A 16,018-nucleotide genomic window follows, 5' to 3' on the forward strand; every position below is an offset into this window, starting at 1 on the left:
ACCCACCATCATAAAAATGTGACAATGGAATTCAGAGATATAGCGCACTCCTCACATTTTAAAGAATTCCTGCTGGTGTGTGTGTGTGTGTGTGTGTGTGTGGGGCGGTGGGCTGCTTGTTTATTCTGTCTGAGCTCTCATTTTGCTGTGAAAGATTTAACACGAAGGTCGAGGTCCTGCTTCTGTAACACTAACATAACATTTCATCAACCCTGTACTGAAAAGGCCTGCAGGGGAGTGGGGGGAGAGGAGGGGATGGGGGTGGTGGGTGTAAAATACTGAGCTGGTTCTCTTCTAACGTTCGCTGCCTTTGTTTTCATTATTCCGATTTCATTTGATTTCACACATAATTAGTCTATCTAGCCAGGCTGCAGCGGGCCTGGTTGGGTCCTCCTTTAGCTGCTCTGAATGTACATTTTAGATCAGTTTAAATTGTAGTTTTAAAGAAATGCCAAGATTATGCTCAAATGATGACAGGGTGAATACAGTTTTATCATTTACGTATCTGCTGAAATTCCACTCTAGAATTCTTAGAATGGGCTATAAATATACTATTGTTGAAGAGGAAGACCATATAATGAAAAATACCTGTCCAAGAATTTAACTTTGGGGCTCTGTGGCACAATTGGTCAACATTTGCTTTTATCTGATTTAAAAAGAGGTCTTTCTGAAGTCATTTCTGACCCGTGGACATGATGTCTTTTACAAGCCTCCCTGATTCTGTGGGTGACCCAGTTCAAATGAGCTGATGACACCTAGGTGTCCTGTTTTTTTTAATTTATTTTGCTTCGTATCACCATCACTGCAGATTCCCTCATTAGTCAGGAAATGATGACACAGTTCTGAGAGCTTGACATTAATTGTGGACAGAGTTTCTCTTCCATGTCCAGAGGCCTGGAACACACGCTTTCAAAAGGTGATTGTGCAGTTAGAGACTTCTTCATAAAAGTCCAACAAGAATCTCCTCTGGAGCCGTCTACAAATTGGAACTCCAAACCAGAACCTGTGAATGTTTGAACATGTTTTGGCTTTTTCGTGTTTCCCATCTTACATTTATGACGACAGGACAGAGTGAGGAAGTTTTTCTCAACTCTTCCAACACCCACAACAGAAGATCTTTGAGCATCTCTGGCTGAAAACATGAGCGTGTCTTTGGGACAATTTCTTGACATCAGAAACTGTTAAAATAACAAAAACCACAACATTTGACTCCTGGAAGAATTGTGTCCAAGTAAGAAAACCAGCACCAAGCTGCTGGAACTCCAGAAATCCTCTACAGAAAGTGTTGAGGCACATTTTTAAGTAAAGCTACAATTATCTAAAATTATCCATGTGTCTGCAGTTATTTCAACTGATCTGACAGCTTATGTGTTTCCATCATGTTTACCTCCCGGTAGCACTGCAGCCACGTGGACAAAGACATCCATTTGTGCACCTGGAAGCGGGTGGCCGCCCAGATAATCCCGGTTTTGGCTGGTTTAGCTTTTCCCAGAAATTTGTACTTAGTGCTTAACTTAAGGGCCCAGTTTCTGTTCATGTTGTAGGACAAAGGTTAAAGTGGAATTATTTTCAAATCAAATCAATCTTTAGTTATACAGTATCTGTTGCAATCACATTTTTCTCTAGGCACTTTCCAGAATCCCAGGGCCTGACCCCCAACAAGCAACAGTGTCAGAAAAAACTCCCCTTTAACAGGAAGAAACCTTGAGCAGGACCAGACTCGTGTAGGGGGACCCTCCTGCTGATGGCCAGCTGGGTAGAGAGAGGATAAGGGGGGAGGACAGGTAGAGGAGAGAATAGGTAGAGATCAGGGAAATCACTGTAAATGTTAATCAACTTGGATAAGTTAAATGTAACACAAGAATTTGATGTTGGGAACACAAATGGGAGAATTTTTAAATCAGATTTGACTTAAATTTGTTTGATACAGTATTTTTTTTTCTGACAGTATGTGTGCTTTTGTATGTACAACAAAAGTCTGTGTGTGTGTGTGTGACTGAGAATGAAAGGCAGTGAAAGAAACTGTGTAGGTTGGGGGGGTACAGGGGGACTGCAGGTGCACGTGTTCTTACTGAATGTTCTCTCCAGGACAGCAGCATTTGTGTCGAGTGAGATTAATAGTATATATAAAACTTGACAATATTGTCGGCTTTTTGTTGAATATGTCGTATTCATTTATTTCCTAAATGTTAATATTTAGGCTTTTATATTGCATTTGGACACCATTGGAGGCTGAAATGGTAGCTTGTTTAAAGTTGTTTAATCTCTGACTACTTTGACATTATCTTTGACTCACTTGTCATTTGGCTGCCGTTATTGATTGCTGTTATGAGGAGTTGAAAGTGTGACAGTTTCAGTGGTTAATCTGTTTCACTGAATGAGGGTGTGAACAATGTGGTTTGTGATTGTGCTTCTCTGGGATGTGATGTAGGTAAACACACATTGATGTCTGTTTGGGTTAAAGTGGGTTAAGTTCAGGTTAGGTTCATATGTGTTTGCTGCCCTTCCTCTCTTCCAGTCTCCTTCACGCACCTTTAATATTTCATGTCCTATCTTTATGGTCCTGCTCCAGGCCTCCTAGACCAGGAGGAACCCCAGAGAGTCCTCGCAGAATGCAAGCTACCCCTCCTCAACCTTCCAACCCGGCGCTACAGGCCCAGATCAAACAAGGTAACTACAAAAGGAGGGGGCATTCGTTTCACGCACCCTCAGGGCCCTGCAGAGGGAGGGGGAGTGTTGGATAATGCAGCCCACCAGCAATAAAACCCACAGAGAGCTATTAGCAGAGGAAAATGTATATATTTATATATCACAGGAGGAGTCTGCTGCCGTCTCACCCATTCAGAAGGTTTTTAAAGGGATAGACTGCTGTTTTTGACTTTTCATTGGACTTATTTGACGACAGCATCTCTTTCAAATGTGATTTGTTTAATTCTGTTGACCAGCTGATCAGATGCTGAAGACCTTAAACACCGAAGACCTTAAACATCTAAAACCTAAAATCAGAGCTAAAATTGTCCAAACAGGCCTCAGTACTAAGTATCTCCATGTTCTTGTTGATCACAAGCTTGATTCGAGCAAGTCTGGTGGGATTGTTGCTCTGTGGTGTAAATGGCTTCAGGAAGGACATCCACAGTCTGGAACTGAGGTCCATTGTTTCTCTGAACCGAAAAGCACCCCAGACCATAATGGAGCCTCCTCTGCTGTGCCGAGTAGAACATAGCTCTGTGTCGTACCAGTAACTTTTAAAGACCCCAGAACCACCAAGGCTAATTTCTACTCTTCACCAGCAGCAGCAGCTGTTCACAGCGTGAATGCCGAGTAAAAAGCACAGCTACATGTTGGTATAGTCACATTATTTTAAACTGTGATCTTCTCTTGCCCCTGAAACTCTGCTTACAGTGCAAACTGCATCCTTTATATCCTTTAAATATTGTGTACAAAATCTTAAAATTCATAAGAAAACACATCATAATCACCACAGATCATTTTATTACTTTAGTGGATGTACAGCATAATGATATTTCTGTGTTAAAGATGTAATTATAAGTGAGTAAGTTATCTAATGCGTTATAAGCACATCCATGATGTGTATCTATAAAAGCTCTTTGGATGTTTGATGCTGCACACGTACAAGTACTGAAGGGAAGTTGCACATGTCACTAATGGAAGATTTAACTCTAAAGAAAAGTTTTCATGTTAGACAGAGTTGGATGAGTCGAACATCTGCAACAGAAAGAAATGTGAAGGTAAAAGAAAACAGGAAGAATTTCACGCTGGGAAGGTGAGAACAAGTAGTAAGTTGGGAGCCTTTGTCTGCGCAGAAAAACCTGCTTTTGTTCTGGACAGGCAGTAGGGGACATTTAACCAGCCGTCACCATCTGCCTGGTCTCACACACACACACACACACACACACACACACACACACACTCCCACACTCCTACCTCTAACTAGCAAACAGCACACACACGTGTAGCAAGGCACACGTGTATATGTGATGGGTGGCACTCCTGGGAGTTTTTGAGGTACGCGAGAGGGGGTTAGTGCCATTGTCACGCCTTAATGGGGGCAAAGCGTGACAAGCGTGCGGACTTATTCTCGCCACATGCCTATTCACAGCCATTGAGGGGGAACGCTCAGCCATGACCTCTCTAATCCAGCCCTAACCTGGTGTGTGTATGTGTGTGTGTGCGTGTGCGTGTGTGTCCCAGTGAAGGGGAGCGCTCTTAACCTCGGTCACCGTCTCTTTTCACATTTAAATAAATGGGGAGGCCGCTCCAATATGAACAGAGAGCCCAAGATATTGTTGCTGTTTATCTTGCTCACGATCATCCAACATTTTATTAATAATACCAACATTCAGGTCTAATGAAGTGATGGTCCAAGAACAGGACACACACCGATCACCAGTGTTTCACACACTCCTTCCTTCCTGCCATCCTTCTTTCCTTCCTTCCTTTCTGCCTTCCTTCCTCCCTTCCTTCCTTCCTTCCTTTCTGCCTTCCTTCCTCCCTTCCTTCCTTCCTTCCTTCCTTCTGATTCTGACACCACTTTTCTTTGTCATGTCTTTCCTAAGTATTTGTCATCAGCTGCTTAGCTTGCTGTGTGTAGCTAACCAGGCTGCTGAATGCACTTCTGTACTTTTTAAAGATTTCAACATAATACTCTCACATTGTTGGTTATTTTCTCGTGTAAGGTATGAAGGCATTATTTTTTTATATTTAGTATATTTTATTTTTATAATTGTACTGATGTGAATTATATCATTAGTTAACAACCGATCCCTAAAGTCGTAGCATCAACTAACAGTGAACTTCTGGTGTTGCCGGCTGGGAACATCCCAACTCATCATCATCTTTTATTGTTTTGTATTTTGTTTCAGTTGTTTATGGAAGAATTCTTCTGTCTTTTATCTGTTCAACAGACCAAATCTCACCAGTCATTCTTTGTATAAACTTCATTATCTATTACATCAGAAAATGTGACTTCCTCTAAGGAGTGATGTTGAGGGGGGGTGGGCTGGCTTTATTTCTATATTTCTCTATCTGAATATCATTCAGTAGATGGCAGATGTCTCCAAGCATTTTAACCAGATTTGTAAGTTGGCGTGACCATAAGCCAACACGTCTGCTGTTCGTGTTCAATAACTTTGCATTCTTTGGTTTTGCTAACCTATTTTTCTAAATGGGACTGTTTGTGTTTCCGATGTTAGTCTTCCTGTGAATCTGATTTCTTCTCCGTCTGCGTCTTCACTCAATGTCTCCTCTTTTTGCTGGTTTGTACTCTTATATCTATCTAACCTGTTCTTTTCCTCTCGACTATTTCTTTCCTTCTCCTCCTTTTGCAAGCTGCTGTAGCTGCCACAGCCAACACTGGTACTGTTACTACTGCTGCTGGGCCTCCAGGGGCCCCTGGGGCCCCCCCTCAGGGAGCCCCTGGCTCTCCCAGCCCTGGCCCTGCACTTAACGTCCCCTCAGTCAACGAAGGTACAGACTGAACTGATGGGTTCCACTCGGTCAGATCTCCCAACCATACCTTTCTACTTCTCTTTGTCTTAGCAGATCCTTCCTAGATCATTCCACACTTCCTGTTGTCATTGTTTACTTTTCTGCTTTTCATCTGTAGCTGTAAACACATTTTGAATAATTCCCTTTTCTCTTATTTATATTGTTGTCCTTAAGTCTCAGTTGTCGTCTCTTGTGCTCCCTCTCTTCACTCTATCAGCTTCTTTTTCTTGTCATGTTTGTGTGGTCACCGTGTTTCTCTCCCATTTCTGCCTCCTTCCAGCCAGTCTCAGGCATCTACCTCCAGTCTGTGTTACACTGTTAGTTCTTGCTTTTGACTTCCTGTTTTGTCTCTGTCTGTCGCATCTGTGGTCAGTCCACTTTCAAAGTAGGCCGTTGATGAAATGTGTATTTTTAGTGTTTATTGCTGAAAGAACATCTGGCTCAGTTCTCTGACATTAAAACTGTTTCAGCATTTAAAAGTTTTGTCATCAGAGATACAAAATAGGGAATAAAGAATGCCGAAGTGCTGCACATACAGGCAGCATAGATGTCAGACCCATAAAGCTGAGTTTATGGAAGTTAACATTGCTTTTCTTTATCTGATGATTTGAGAATGCACTGACCACAAACTTACACCAGGCTGGTCTTTGTCCTCTTTTGTTTAGTGGAGTACTTCCTGTATTTCCTGTCTGTCTGTCAGTCTCTTTGGAGATGTCCATTTGTCCTGATGTTTCAGTGTCTCTACAGTCACCGTTTGCATGCTTGAAAGGCACAGTGCTGTTTGAAATCTAAACCTCTTCCTTCTTGATATTTAGCTGCCCCTCTGCTCTTAATGCAGCATCTACATGTTTCTTAATGTGATATCTAACTTTTTTGTCTAAATACACTTGGTTTTGAGTCTTTTTCACTGATGTTGAAACCGTTTTTGACTGTAAACGATGTCAACACGTATATTTGTTTCTCCATCCCTCCAAACGTTAGCAGTATTCTTCATGTGTTGATGTATTCCACAGTCTCTGTACACAAGGAACCTCCACTTTTAAAACTACTTTTCCTTTTGAAAAGTAGTTTTCAAGCATGCAAACATGGGTGCCTTTGTAATGATTAAATTCATGAAAAATGATATGCAAACAAAATGACGTTTATGTAGGAATAAAGAGAAACATGCCAGGATGTGGCTGGACTTTTACGAAATACGCTACCCTGCAAAGACATTATAATCAGGAGTAGTGGCAGTAATGTTGAAATCGAAGCTCAGACTTCATATCTAAGCACCATTAGTGATCTAATCCCGGCTATATTTGTATTCACCACCTTCAGATGTATTAAAGCAGCAACCTCCGGCTGTTTTTATCAGCCTGTGATGATAACTGCTAATGTTGCCTATGTGATTTTTAAACATCAACTGTATCATGTGTACCTTTGACTTTTCTGCCAGTGTCGCGTTTTTCTTTTGTATTCCTCTGTGAGAGTCGTGTGACTGAAGTGTGTGGCTGTACTCAGCTGCAGCAGTCCTCACACAGTTGCCTTCCTTTTTATTTGTGCTGTAATGATTATAGGAGCAGCCACTGTTGTGATAGGAGCCCTGTAGCAACATTTTTATTGGATCTCCTAAATTGATGTTCATCAGTTGTCCTTTACATCGAAGGAGAGCTTAAATGTTTAACATGCTAGAACAGCCAGCCATGTGCCAACTAATGAATATCTTGTATTATTTCAGGTGAAATTCTAGAGGATTATATATGCATTTTTAAAAAGTCTCTGCAGACACTTTTCCAGCTGATGCAACCAGAGGTTTGCAGACCGACCTTTTCAAATTGTTATTAAATATCTCAGTATTAAATTACCAGTTTTCTTGAAGGTAAGTTTACATGGTGCCTTCAGCAAAGAAATTTAAAAGGAATTTCCTTGCTGCTCAAAAGTGTTTTATGTCCTGTGTTCTCACATATCTTCATATATTGATTCAATATATGGAGGTTTTTCTTCATGTTATGAGCAAATGACTGTGGACTTCTGTTGTTTTTGAAACGTGAACATTTCTCCTTGGCTGAGCTTAGTTTGAGGCTACCGTTGGGAGCTGGTAACTGTATACCATTTTCAGTGGTTCAGTATGTTTTTTGACATTAATATAAATGTTTGAATGACTTTTCTCACTCTTGCTCTTGTTGATCCCAAACGGAAACATTAAAAACCAAAAGTTCCATCATTATATTACAGCTTTAATCAACAAAACGAACATCTTAATCCAACATGTGAATTTAATAAAATCACTGTTTTAATATGAGATTGTGTGTGTGTGAGAGTCACGGCTCAGTTTGACCAAATAAAATTTTGGTAGGACACAACAGTGAAAAATATACTTCTCATCTGTTTTACATTTCTGTCCATGTCATGGTGTTATTCTGGATTACATTTTAGCCTTTACGTCTTTATTGTATCTCTGGATACAATCCTCCTGATGGAGAAGCCATTCTTGCTGTGCTTGACTTTTCCTTGCATCAGCATGTTTGTTCTGCTTGTTGTGGAAGCAGTGAGGTTTGTGTCGAAGAAACGTGGAGGATTTAAAGCTCTTACCTGATTTTGTGTGTGTGTGTGTGTGTGCGTGTCTGTGCGTGCCTGTGCGTGTAGGTTGGAGTCAGTTGGCAGCCATGCACTGTGTGATGCTCCCCGACCTTCTTGGCCTGGACAAATTCAGACCTCCTCTGCTGGAGATGTTAGCAAGGAGGTGGCAGGACAGGTGTCTGGAGGTGAGATTTTGTCTTTTTAATTTGTTATGCTTTCTGTTATGGAAGCAGTCAGCAAGTTAATTGCATGGACTCCAATAATCAGTTGGGGTCGGTCTGGCTGTCTCTGTCTCTGTCTCTCTGTCTCTGTCTCTCTCTCCCTTTATGAGCCTTTCCTGTTTTATGATATGTCCTCCCTCTACAGTATATTGTGTTCCCAGTCCAAAGGAATGCAAGCATATTGGATGTGCACCATCAACGTTTAGGCTCGTCTGAATGAAGCAGTTCTCAGTGTGCAGCCCTGGTTGGTCTTAGAAAAGCTGTTTGTGTTTTCAGGTGCGAGAGGCAGCCCAAGCTCTCCTGTTGGCAGAATTAAGGAGGATTGGTGTCTCGGGCCGTAAAGACACCATTGACATGTGGGCTTCTTACTTGCCTCAGTATGTGGACACGGTCAGCTCCCGTAAGTGTTTTGCTTCTGTGGTTCTTGGCAGTGAAATCACAAATGGGGCCTTACTGACATGATAGCTGTTGTAGAGAATTCCAGACCCTCCTACCCTGAAGAGGAACTTGTGTCATAATGACCTGGAAGACACAAACCAGCTAAAAGAGCACAACTGGTTGGGTCAAATCACACTCACGGTAACCTCAGCAGGCTGTAACGTTGCCTGTAGGTGAAAGGGTGTAGCAGAGTAAATAACAGGGTGGGTGAGATGTGGATGTGCAGCTACATCCTCATGCCACCTGAGCAGCCTGGTTCTTTCCAAATATGTGGCCCAAAGCTGTTTTAACAGGTTGTTGGAATTATCATTAAAATCACATGTCCCTCATCAGAGGGTCATCACACCCTGGAAAAACGGTTTCTACGGCTTTGGCTGCTTTGCTGCTCCAGAACAGTCTATTTGTACCAGCTGAATCTAGCTCGTGATCCCTGAGATGTTTGTCTTGCCTGGTTCTGTTCTTTTTCTCTTTCTTTACCTTCCTCTTTTTTCTGTCTTTAGTTGGTAGCACTGATGGGAAGGCAGGTTTCTTGGCCTTCCCTTACAATAAACATGCTTGGTGCTTGTCTTTGTGTGCGCACATATATATCTATATATCTGTTGCCCTGTGGTTGCTGAGGCTACTGGGGGGGGTCCTCGGGGGAGCAGTTACCATGGAAACGGGGCCCAGTCAGTGTTGTGTTACCAGAGCACGACTGCAGGCATGGTTGTGTGTGTGTGTGTGTGAGTGAGTGAGAGAGACAGAGATAGGCCAGTGACCTCTTGGGACAAGGGGGATTTGGGGAAAGTCTAGAGCGGTAAAGAGACGGAGAGATGGAGTGAGGTTAAAGGGTCATTGATTCTGATGTGTTTGCTGAAGAGCTGGACTAGAACTGAAAGTAAGATGACTCCTGCTGCTCCCGGAGATCCTGAAATATCATGGGATAGTCAGAGAGCTGAAATGTCTTGATTCAATTGTTTTGAACCTGAAGCTACTGTCGTCCCTGTTGATTATGAGACACTAAATACAGGGATCTAAAGTCTACATACCCCTGTTAAACATGCAGGTTATTGTGATTTTGTTTTTTTTTTTTTTTTTTTGAATGAAACATACACTCACTAAATTAGGTTCAACTGTTTCATTTCTTGTTACCACAAATAATCAGCCAATCACACGGATGCAACTCAATGCGTTTAGGCTTGTAGACGTGGTCAAGACGGCTTGGACAACTTGGTTGTTGGTCCCAGACAGACTGGTCAGAGTATGTCAGAACCTGCTGATCAACTGGGATTTATGAATGGTCCAAAAACAGGAAATATCGGGGAGCAGCGGTTGAAAACGCTTTGTTGGTGTGAGAGATCAGAGGAGTCTGGGAAGACTGGTTCAGATGGAAGAAAGGCAGCAGTAACTCAAATATGTTGAACAACAACACGTGGAACCTTGGAGAAGATGGGCCACAGCAGCAGGAGACCAGCAGGATGATGCACCCTGTCTCACAGTTCAGATCATCTGGACCAGGACAAAGAGTTGACTGCACTCCAGGGGCCTCCAGTCACCAGATCTCAGTCCAGTAGATCACCTTTGGGATGTGGTGGAACAGGAGATTCTCATCGTAGATGTAGAGCCAACAGACATGCAGCAACTGCTTGATGCTCTCATCTCATGAGGGTCTGAGGAATGTTTCCAACACTGCCTTGAGAGGATGTCATGAAGAATTAAGGCAGCTCTGAGGGGGAAAAAGGGCTCCCTTTCTAAACCTTCCTAAACTTCACACCTTGTCGTCAGTTTTATAAATAAAGTCCATATATACTGTAAAGCCAACTTTAGTCAGCTAAAGAAAATGAATTTCAATGATAAAATTGGGTTATTTAACATTTCTTATTTGTATTAATATAACTTTAATTGTTGCACTTCTTTTCAAATTCACAGTAAAGCTAGAAAAGATGCTTCACTGTACATGAAAACTGTGAAAGTCTGAGATTTAATGTGGATTTTCACCCACTTGGAACTCAAAATCCAATCTTGTAAAACATTGTTTAACCTTTTCTAATCAATCACCTCGTGTTCTCTCTCACACACACACACACACCACACACACACACACACACACACACACACACACACACAGAAATATACGCACTTTTTACAATCACAGAAAAAACTGTAAATGTACTTTTGAAGGTGAAAAATATCCCCGAGGCTCCAATACATTGTGAGGAGTTGAATGCTTTAATTTCATGATTTTCATGAAATTACAGCTTCTGTAATCAAACAAGAAACAGTAAAAATAAGCATTATATCATTACCATGACAGACTCCACCATGTTGGGTTGTAGTAGATTATTTTTACAGCTTGTATTTTGTCCAGTGTTGTTTGAAGGAAGATTTTAGTATTAATCTGTTTTATTAAGGAGGAAATGTCACTGAGTCAGTAGTGGAGTCTCAGTGTGGCAGCATGAAGCTGAGATTAGTGGCCTTGTCCTTTTACCTCTCATGTTAGTGTTTAAAAGGCTTCAACAGAGTGAAGAGTGTTTGACTTGTACTCGCAGAGGGAGAAAATAATCTGGACTAACCCTAACTGATTTTTACCTCAGAATTTTGGTCTAACATGCTTTCTCTCATTCATACCCTTCACTGTGTGCAGAGATCTCTAAAAACAACAAATCAAAACCAAAAACAACAAATATCAAAAACAGCAAATCCACTAAAATACAGCATTTGGGATTCTAAATTCATTGGGAACATCCTTTTGTGGCCTAGTGGTTATGGACGTCACCTCGCAGCATGATGGTCCCTGGTACGAATCTCCAGAGGGCACCATTGCTTCAGCTGTGACAGATGCATTTTCTTTTATTTAGTTAAAACTATCAATAAATGTTTTCAACTGGACTTCCTTTAGTTTCTCAAAGACATTTCCCCTCTAATCCAAGAGGCTTCTGCAGTTCTATGTTAACTGGTGGAATCTCAGAGTTACATTTACTGTACTGGTTCACTGGACGCTGTCGTTAGTGGCTGTTGGTGCTAATTAGGCTAGGAGTAATTACAAGTGAGGTTGGGGACTCAATGTGACGTTTTCATAAACAAAGTCATCATCAAGTCTTAAACGCGTGTTAAAATGATCTTGTATTGATCACTCTCACAAATACACATACACACACACACTTCCAAGAGTCAAATAGCGTGCATGTGTGAAACAGAAAATTCTTTCACCACTGAGCAAGCTTGAGCTCTCTGTCCATCTCTGTGGTAAAACACCTTAGTCTGATTATACGGTCTAGTCACAGAAGCCAAAGCTTCAAAGAGTGGGAAGTGTTTTAACCAGGAGGAGAAGGAGAAGATGCCACAGAGGAGTGCAAGGTCCTGGAGGTTAACAAGGCATGCTGGGAGCCATGTGTCATGGCTGACATGACAAGCTTGACCTTGGATCAGGGCAAAACGCCCTCTCCTCCTCCCACACAACTCCCTCTGTCACCAGCCCTTCCTCCAGCCGACAGCCCTCTCCTCTTCCTTTAACGTCTCTCTTGCTCCGACTCTGAACACTCGAGTCATAGACAATGATTTCTGCACAGTGGACGTATGTGGAAATGTTAAAATTTCCACATAAAAATAGCGTTTGTGTTTGCATCCAGTCACTGTACAAAAGTGGACCAGTTGAAAATGGTTCGGTGGTAATATCTTTCAGTGGAAACAAGCAAATTTATATCAAGGTACCCAGGAACCAGTCTTAAACTAACCCTTAGTTATTTGATCAAAAATCCACATCAATAATTTTGGGTTGGATGGTTATTCTTTTCATTTCTGGTGTTTCCTTATGTGCTGGTTTGGCTATAAACACCATTATGTAGCCTGTCAATAAAGCTCATTTGGACTTAAATTGAAATGAGTGTGGGTTGGTAGTTGGTTGGGGGTGGGATTGTGTGGCGTTTATGTAAAAACATCCGTCAGGCCTTTTGTCCAATCAGAGTAAAGCATCAGTTATATTTTAATTAAGTTCAATTACGTTTTTATCACTTTAATGTTTGAGATGGATAATCCAGCGGGCTCTGTATCGGTCTCCTGTCAGTTTGAGTGTGTGCGCGTGTGATATACAATTATACACAGTCATTAGGTTGAGCTGGCAGCAGTGTATGTGAGCAGGTTAATTGGAACATGAAGTGCAGCGTTAACTGGGATTAATCAATGTAATTACACAGAGTATAATTATTTTTTTTCAGGGTGTGCTTGAATGAGTGAATGTGTGGGCGTGCACGCGTACGCATGAGTGTAATTTCTAAATTAGGCTGTTTTCCTAGCGATTAGCCCAGTAGAAGCTCTTTTAGTTACTTTGTTCATTAGTGCGGCATCATTCATTAACCCAGCCGCTAATGAAAAGCCACTCTTAATTGGCAACAGCAAGATAAGGGCTAAATGAAAACAGTAAATGGGGTGGCAGGTGTGTGTGTGTGTGTGTGTGTGTGTGTGTGTCTGTGTGTGTGTGTGTGTGTGTGTGTGTGTGTGTGTGTGTGTGTGTGTGTGTCTCCGTTAACACTCTAGATAACAAGGAGGCCCAATAAACCCTTAATATCTTCTTAACAAGCAGAGTTAACCTGATTATACAGATCAACATAGAAACACACACACAGAGGAAGAGACAGATTTTCTTCAGTGTTTGTATCCAGGTAGTATGTTCACCTCCCTCTCCTCATTAAACAGCTCATTAGTCAGGAGCCTTCCTGAGTGGTTAACCTTTTAGACCTTTAATATGTACTATAATACTGATAACACTTTTGTTTCATTCTTTTACCATTCATAAGTCATAAAACAACACCTGCCGAATGCATGTATGGACCCCCAGAATTGAATTCATGCTGCTGTATCTACATATAAACTCCAGCGTGAGCTGTCTGTGCGTTCATATTAAATAACTCAATCTAAAGCAGTCACTAAAACACACTTAAACAAGCATAAAAATGTGAGGAATCGATGTTGTATCACTGTTGTGGTAAGAACAGAACATACAGAGTGGGAGTGGATGAATGTGTGAAAGAGTTTCCTTTACTTAGATCATCAATAGATTATCTGATTAGTTTCAGTATTGGGGATCATTCACATCAGCTCTTTGTTTCTCCTCAGCTGGCTCCACCTCGGAGGCCCCGTCTCCAGCCCCGCCCCCGCCCGATGCTCAGCCAATAGAAACCAAGGCCTCTGAGGAAGAAATGGATGTAGTAGATGATGACATCACAACAGGTATGCTATCAGTAATAGTAATAAAGGTGAAGGAAATACAGACTAATTTAAAGGTTGATACCTTTCCTGTAGTCCATGGGATCAATATGACTTTCACTCTGATCTGGAGATAAAGACATGATAACACAGGTTCCACTGAGCATTAATGACCAACATGCCGTTGAGAAACTACACATAAAGGGAGCTTTGTATTCTGTCCTCTGTAATCACACACTTTCACTTCCCCCACTGCCTTTCTCCATCTTACATCCCTCTCCAAGACCAGTCGATTTCACAGCTGTGTCCAACAATTTATCATTCCTCACACCTCATTTTTCTGCTATTGACAGACACGTCATTTTTATTTATTTACTATGTGTTGTTAAATGTGTTCGTTGGAATGTGCGCTGCTTTGTTTTCTTCTCTGCTGTATTTTGAAAGTGTACAATTCTAATTTTAAGCCCTTTGCCTAGTTGACCTACTGTGCTAGAATGTAATTGATATGATCACATCTGTGGGGATCTGTCCTTTATAAAAATGGAGGGTTATCATGATGAAATAGATTTGTATCAAAAATAATACTGCTTCTTTGACTGAAGCCATAAACATCCTTTGTTCAGTGTAAAGATCAGACTGAAAAGATCATATGTTTTCAGGTTAAAGGCTTGAAGTGCTTTCAGGTATCCCATGTTGCATTGTTCCTGCTGTGTGTGTGTATATTGGGTGACTTATCAGTGGCATAAAATCTCCCCCTTTAGCAGAATCAGATCAGAGGAAGTAAGAAAAGGAAAGGACAAGTGCTGGGGAAGGAGACAAGGAAACAAGGGTAGATCTGAGGAAACATGAAAAACAAGAGATGTGTCATAAGCCACAGAATCACTTGGCTGCAGGCTGGTTCCTTTATGATGCTGCAGACTCGTGTACATGTACTGTATGCACACATACTTCCTGGTACCTTCATCTTTGTTAGGACTTTAATCATTCCCCAGCCCCTTCCCCTGACCCTAACATCCCAACTAAGCCCCTAACCCAACTTAAATCCAATTCTAACCTCAGCCTTAAAACCCAGTCTTCAACCTCAAGCATTCCTTCAAATTTGTGAGGACCAGCCAATAACAGCCTGGCCAATAAACTGAAATGCTGCTGAGCTGAGCTGCTTTTCCTAAATTTTAGAAAGCTCATTTCAGTATATCTTAGTATATTGTCCTCAGTATATCTTATTATATTCAACATCTAACAGATCTGTGGACACAGATCTTTGTGCCTGGGTCATTTTCTGTCAGCTCCAGGTAAATAAGTCGAAGCTGTCTGTAACATGGCGGCCTCATTGCCAGATGTTTCCAGGTTTGTCCTCAGCTCAGGAGGCCTCCCACACCCCGAAAATTTCAGTAATGGTAGAAGACTCAAATGCTGGGTGTAGAGTCAGCAAGGGCCACAATGACTGAACAACAAATGTTTACATCTGCATGAAACCTGTTCACAATAAATGGAAGAGAGAAAGAGAAGCTTATCTCTGTTTGTGATAGAGGAGATGACCCCAGGGAGGTCAAAGTCTCTTCTGGGCAACAGCCAACCCCCCCCCCCCCCCCCTTCCCAGCACCTACTGGCAGGCATTTATCTTGTGCCGTATCTCATTTTAAATGTAGACAATGAGAATGTTGCAGCAGTTCCACTCATTTGATGGTCAAAACCTTGGAAGCTTACTGGTGGGTCTGCTAGAGGTCAGGGGTCAAAGGACAGGCTGCCCTTCACCTCTCAGTGTCATTACCCCAGCTGTGATTTGGTTAGCTGAAATGCTAGCCTTCCCTGCTAATCTAATATCAGAGCCTGGAGGTCATTTGGGTCAGATCACATTTCTTCTCACAGCAGATTAAACTTATGGAGAGATAAATGTCCCCCTGCTGCAACTCAGCAGCTGGATTGTTTCTAATGATTGTGTCCTTTCTCCTTACAGTGGGGTCCCAGCTGCTTTGTAGGAATATTGTATCATCAAAAGACCACAGGATGTCGAATTAACATTAATGTAATGGAATGTATTTTTCTGGACATCTGATGGATAAAACACTACCTTATTCTATTCTGTACATAATTTACAAAATAATTCA

General features: G+C 41.7%; 1 protein-coding gene across 3 annotated transcripts in view; it reads left to right on the forward strand.

Annotated features, from left to right (window-relative positions):
• LOC130516980 (WD repeat-containing protein 7) overlaps positions 1-16,018 on the forward strand; it is a 47,564-nt gene that overhangs the window by 13,062 nt on the left and 18,484 nt on the right. The window contains exons 19-23 of one of the 3 annotated variants that reach the window (XM_057018461.1): positions 2,573-2,670; positions 5,350-5,487; positions 8,137-8,255; positions 8,568-8,691; positions 13,821-13,934. In XM_057018461.1, coding sequence (XP_056874441.1) covers positions 2,573-2,670; positions 5,350-5,487; positions 8,137-8,255; positions 8,568-8,691; positions 13,821-13,934 — 593 coding nt within the window. The remainder of the gene's footprint in view (positions 1-2,572; positions 2,671-5,349; positions 5,488-8,136; positions 8,256-8,567; positions 8,692-13,820; positions 13,935-16,018) is intronic. The other 2 variants (XM_057018462.1, XM_057018463.1) reach the window with 2 other exon arrangements.

This window comes from Takifugu flavidus, chromosome 20, assembly GCF_003711565.1.
Source record: "Takifugu flavidus isolate HTHZ2018 chromosome 20, ASM371156v2, whole genome shotgun sequence".
Classification (NCBI taxonomy): Eukaryota; Metazoa; Chordata; class Actinopteri; order Tetraodontiformes; family Tetraodontidae; genus Takifugu; species Takifugu flavidus.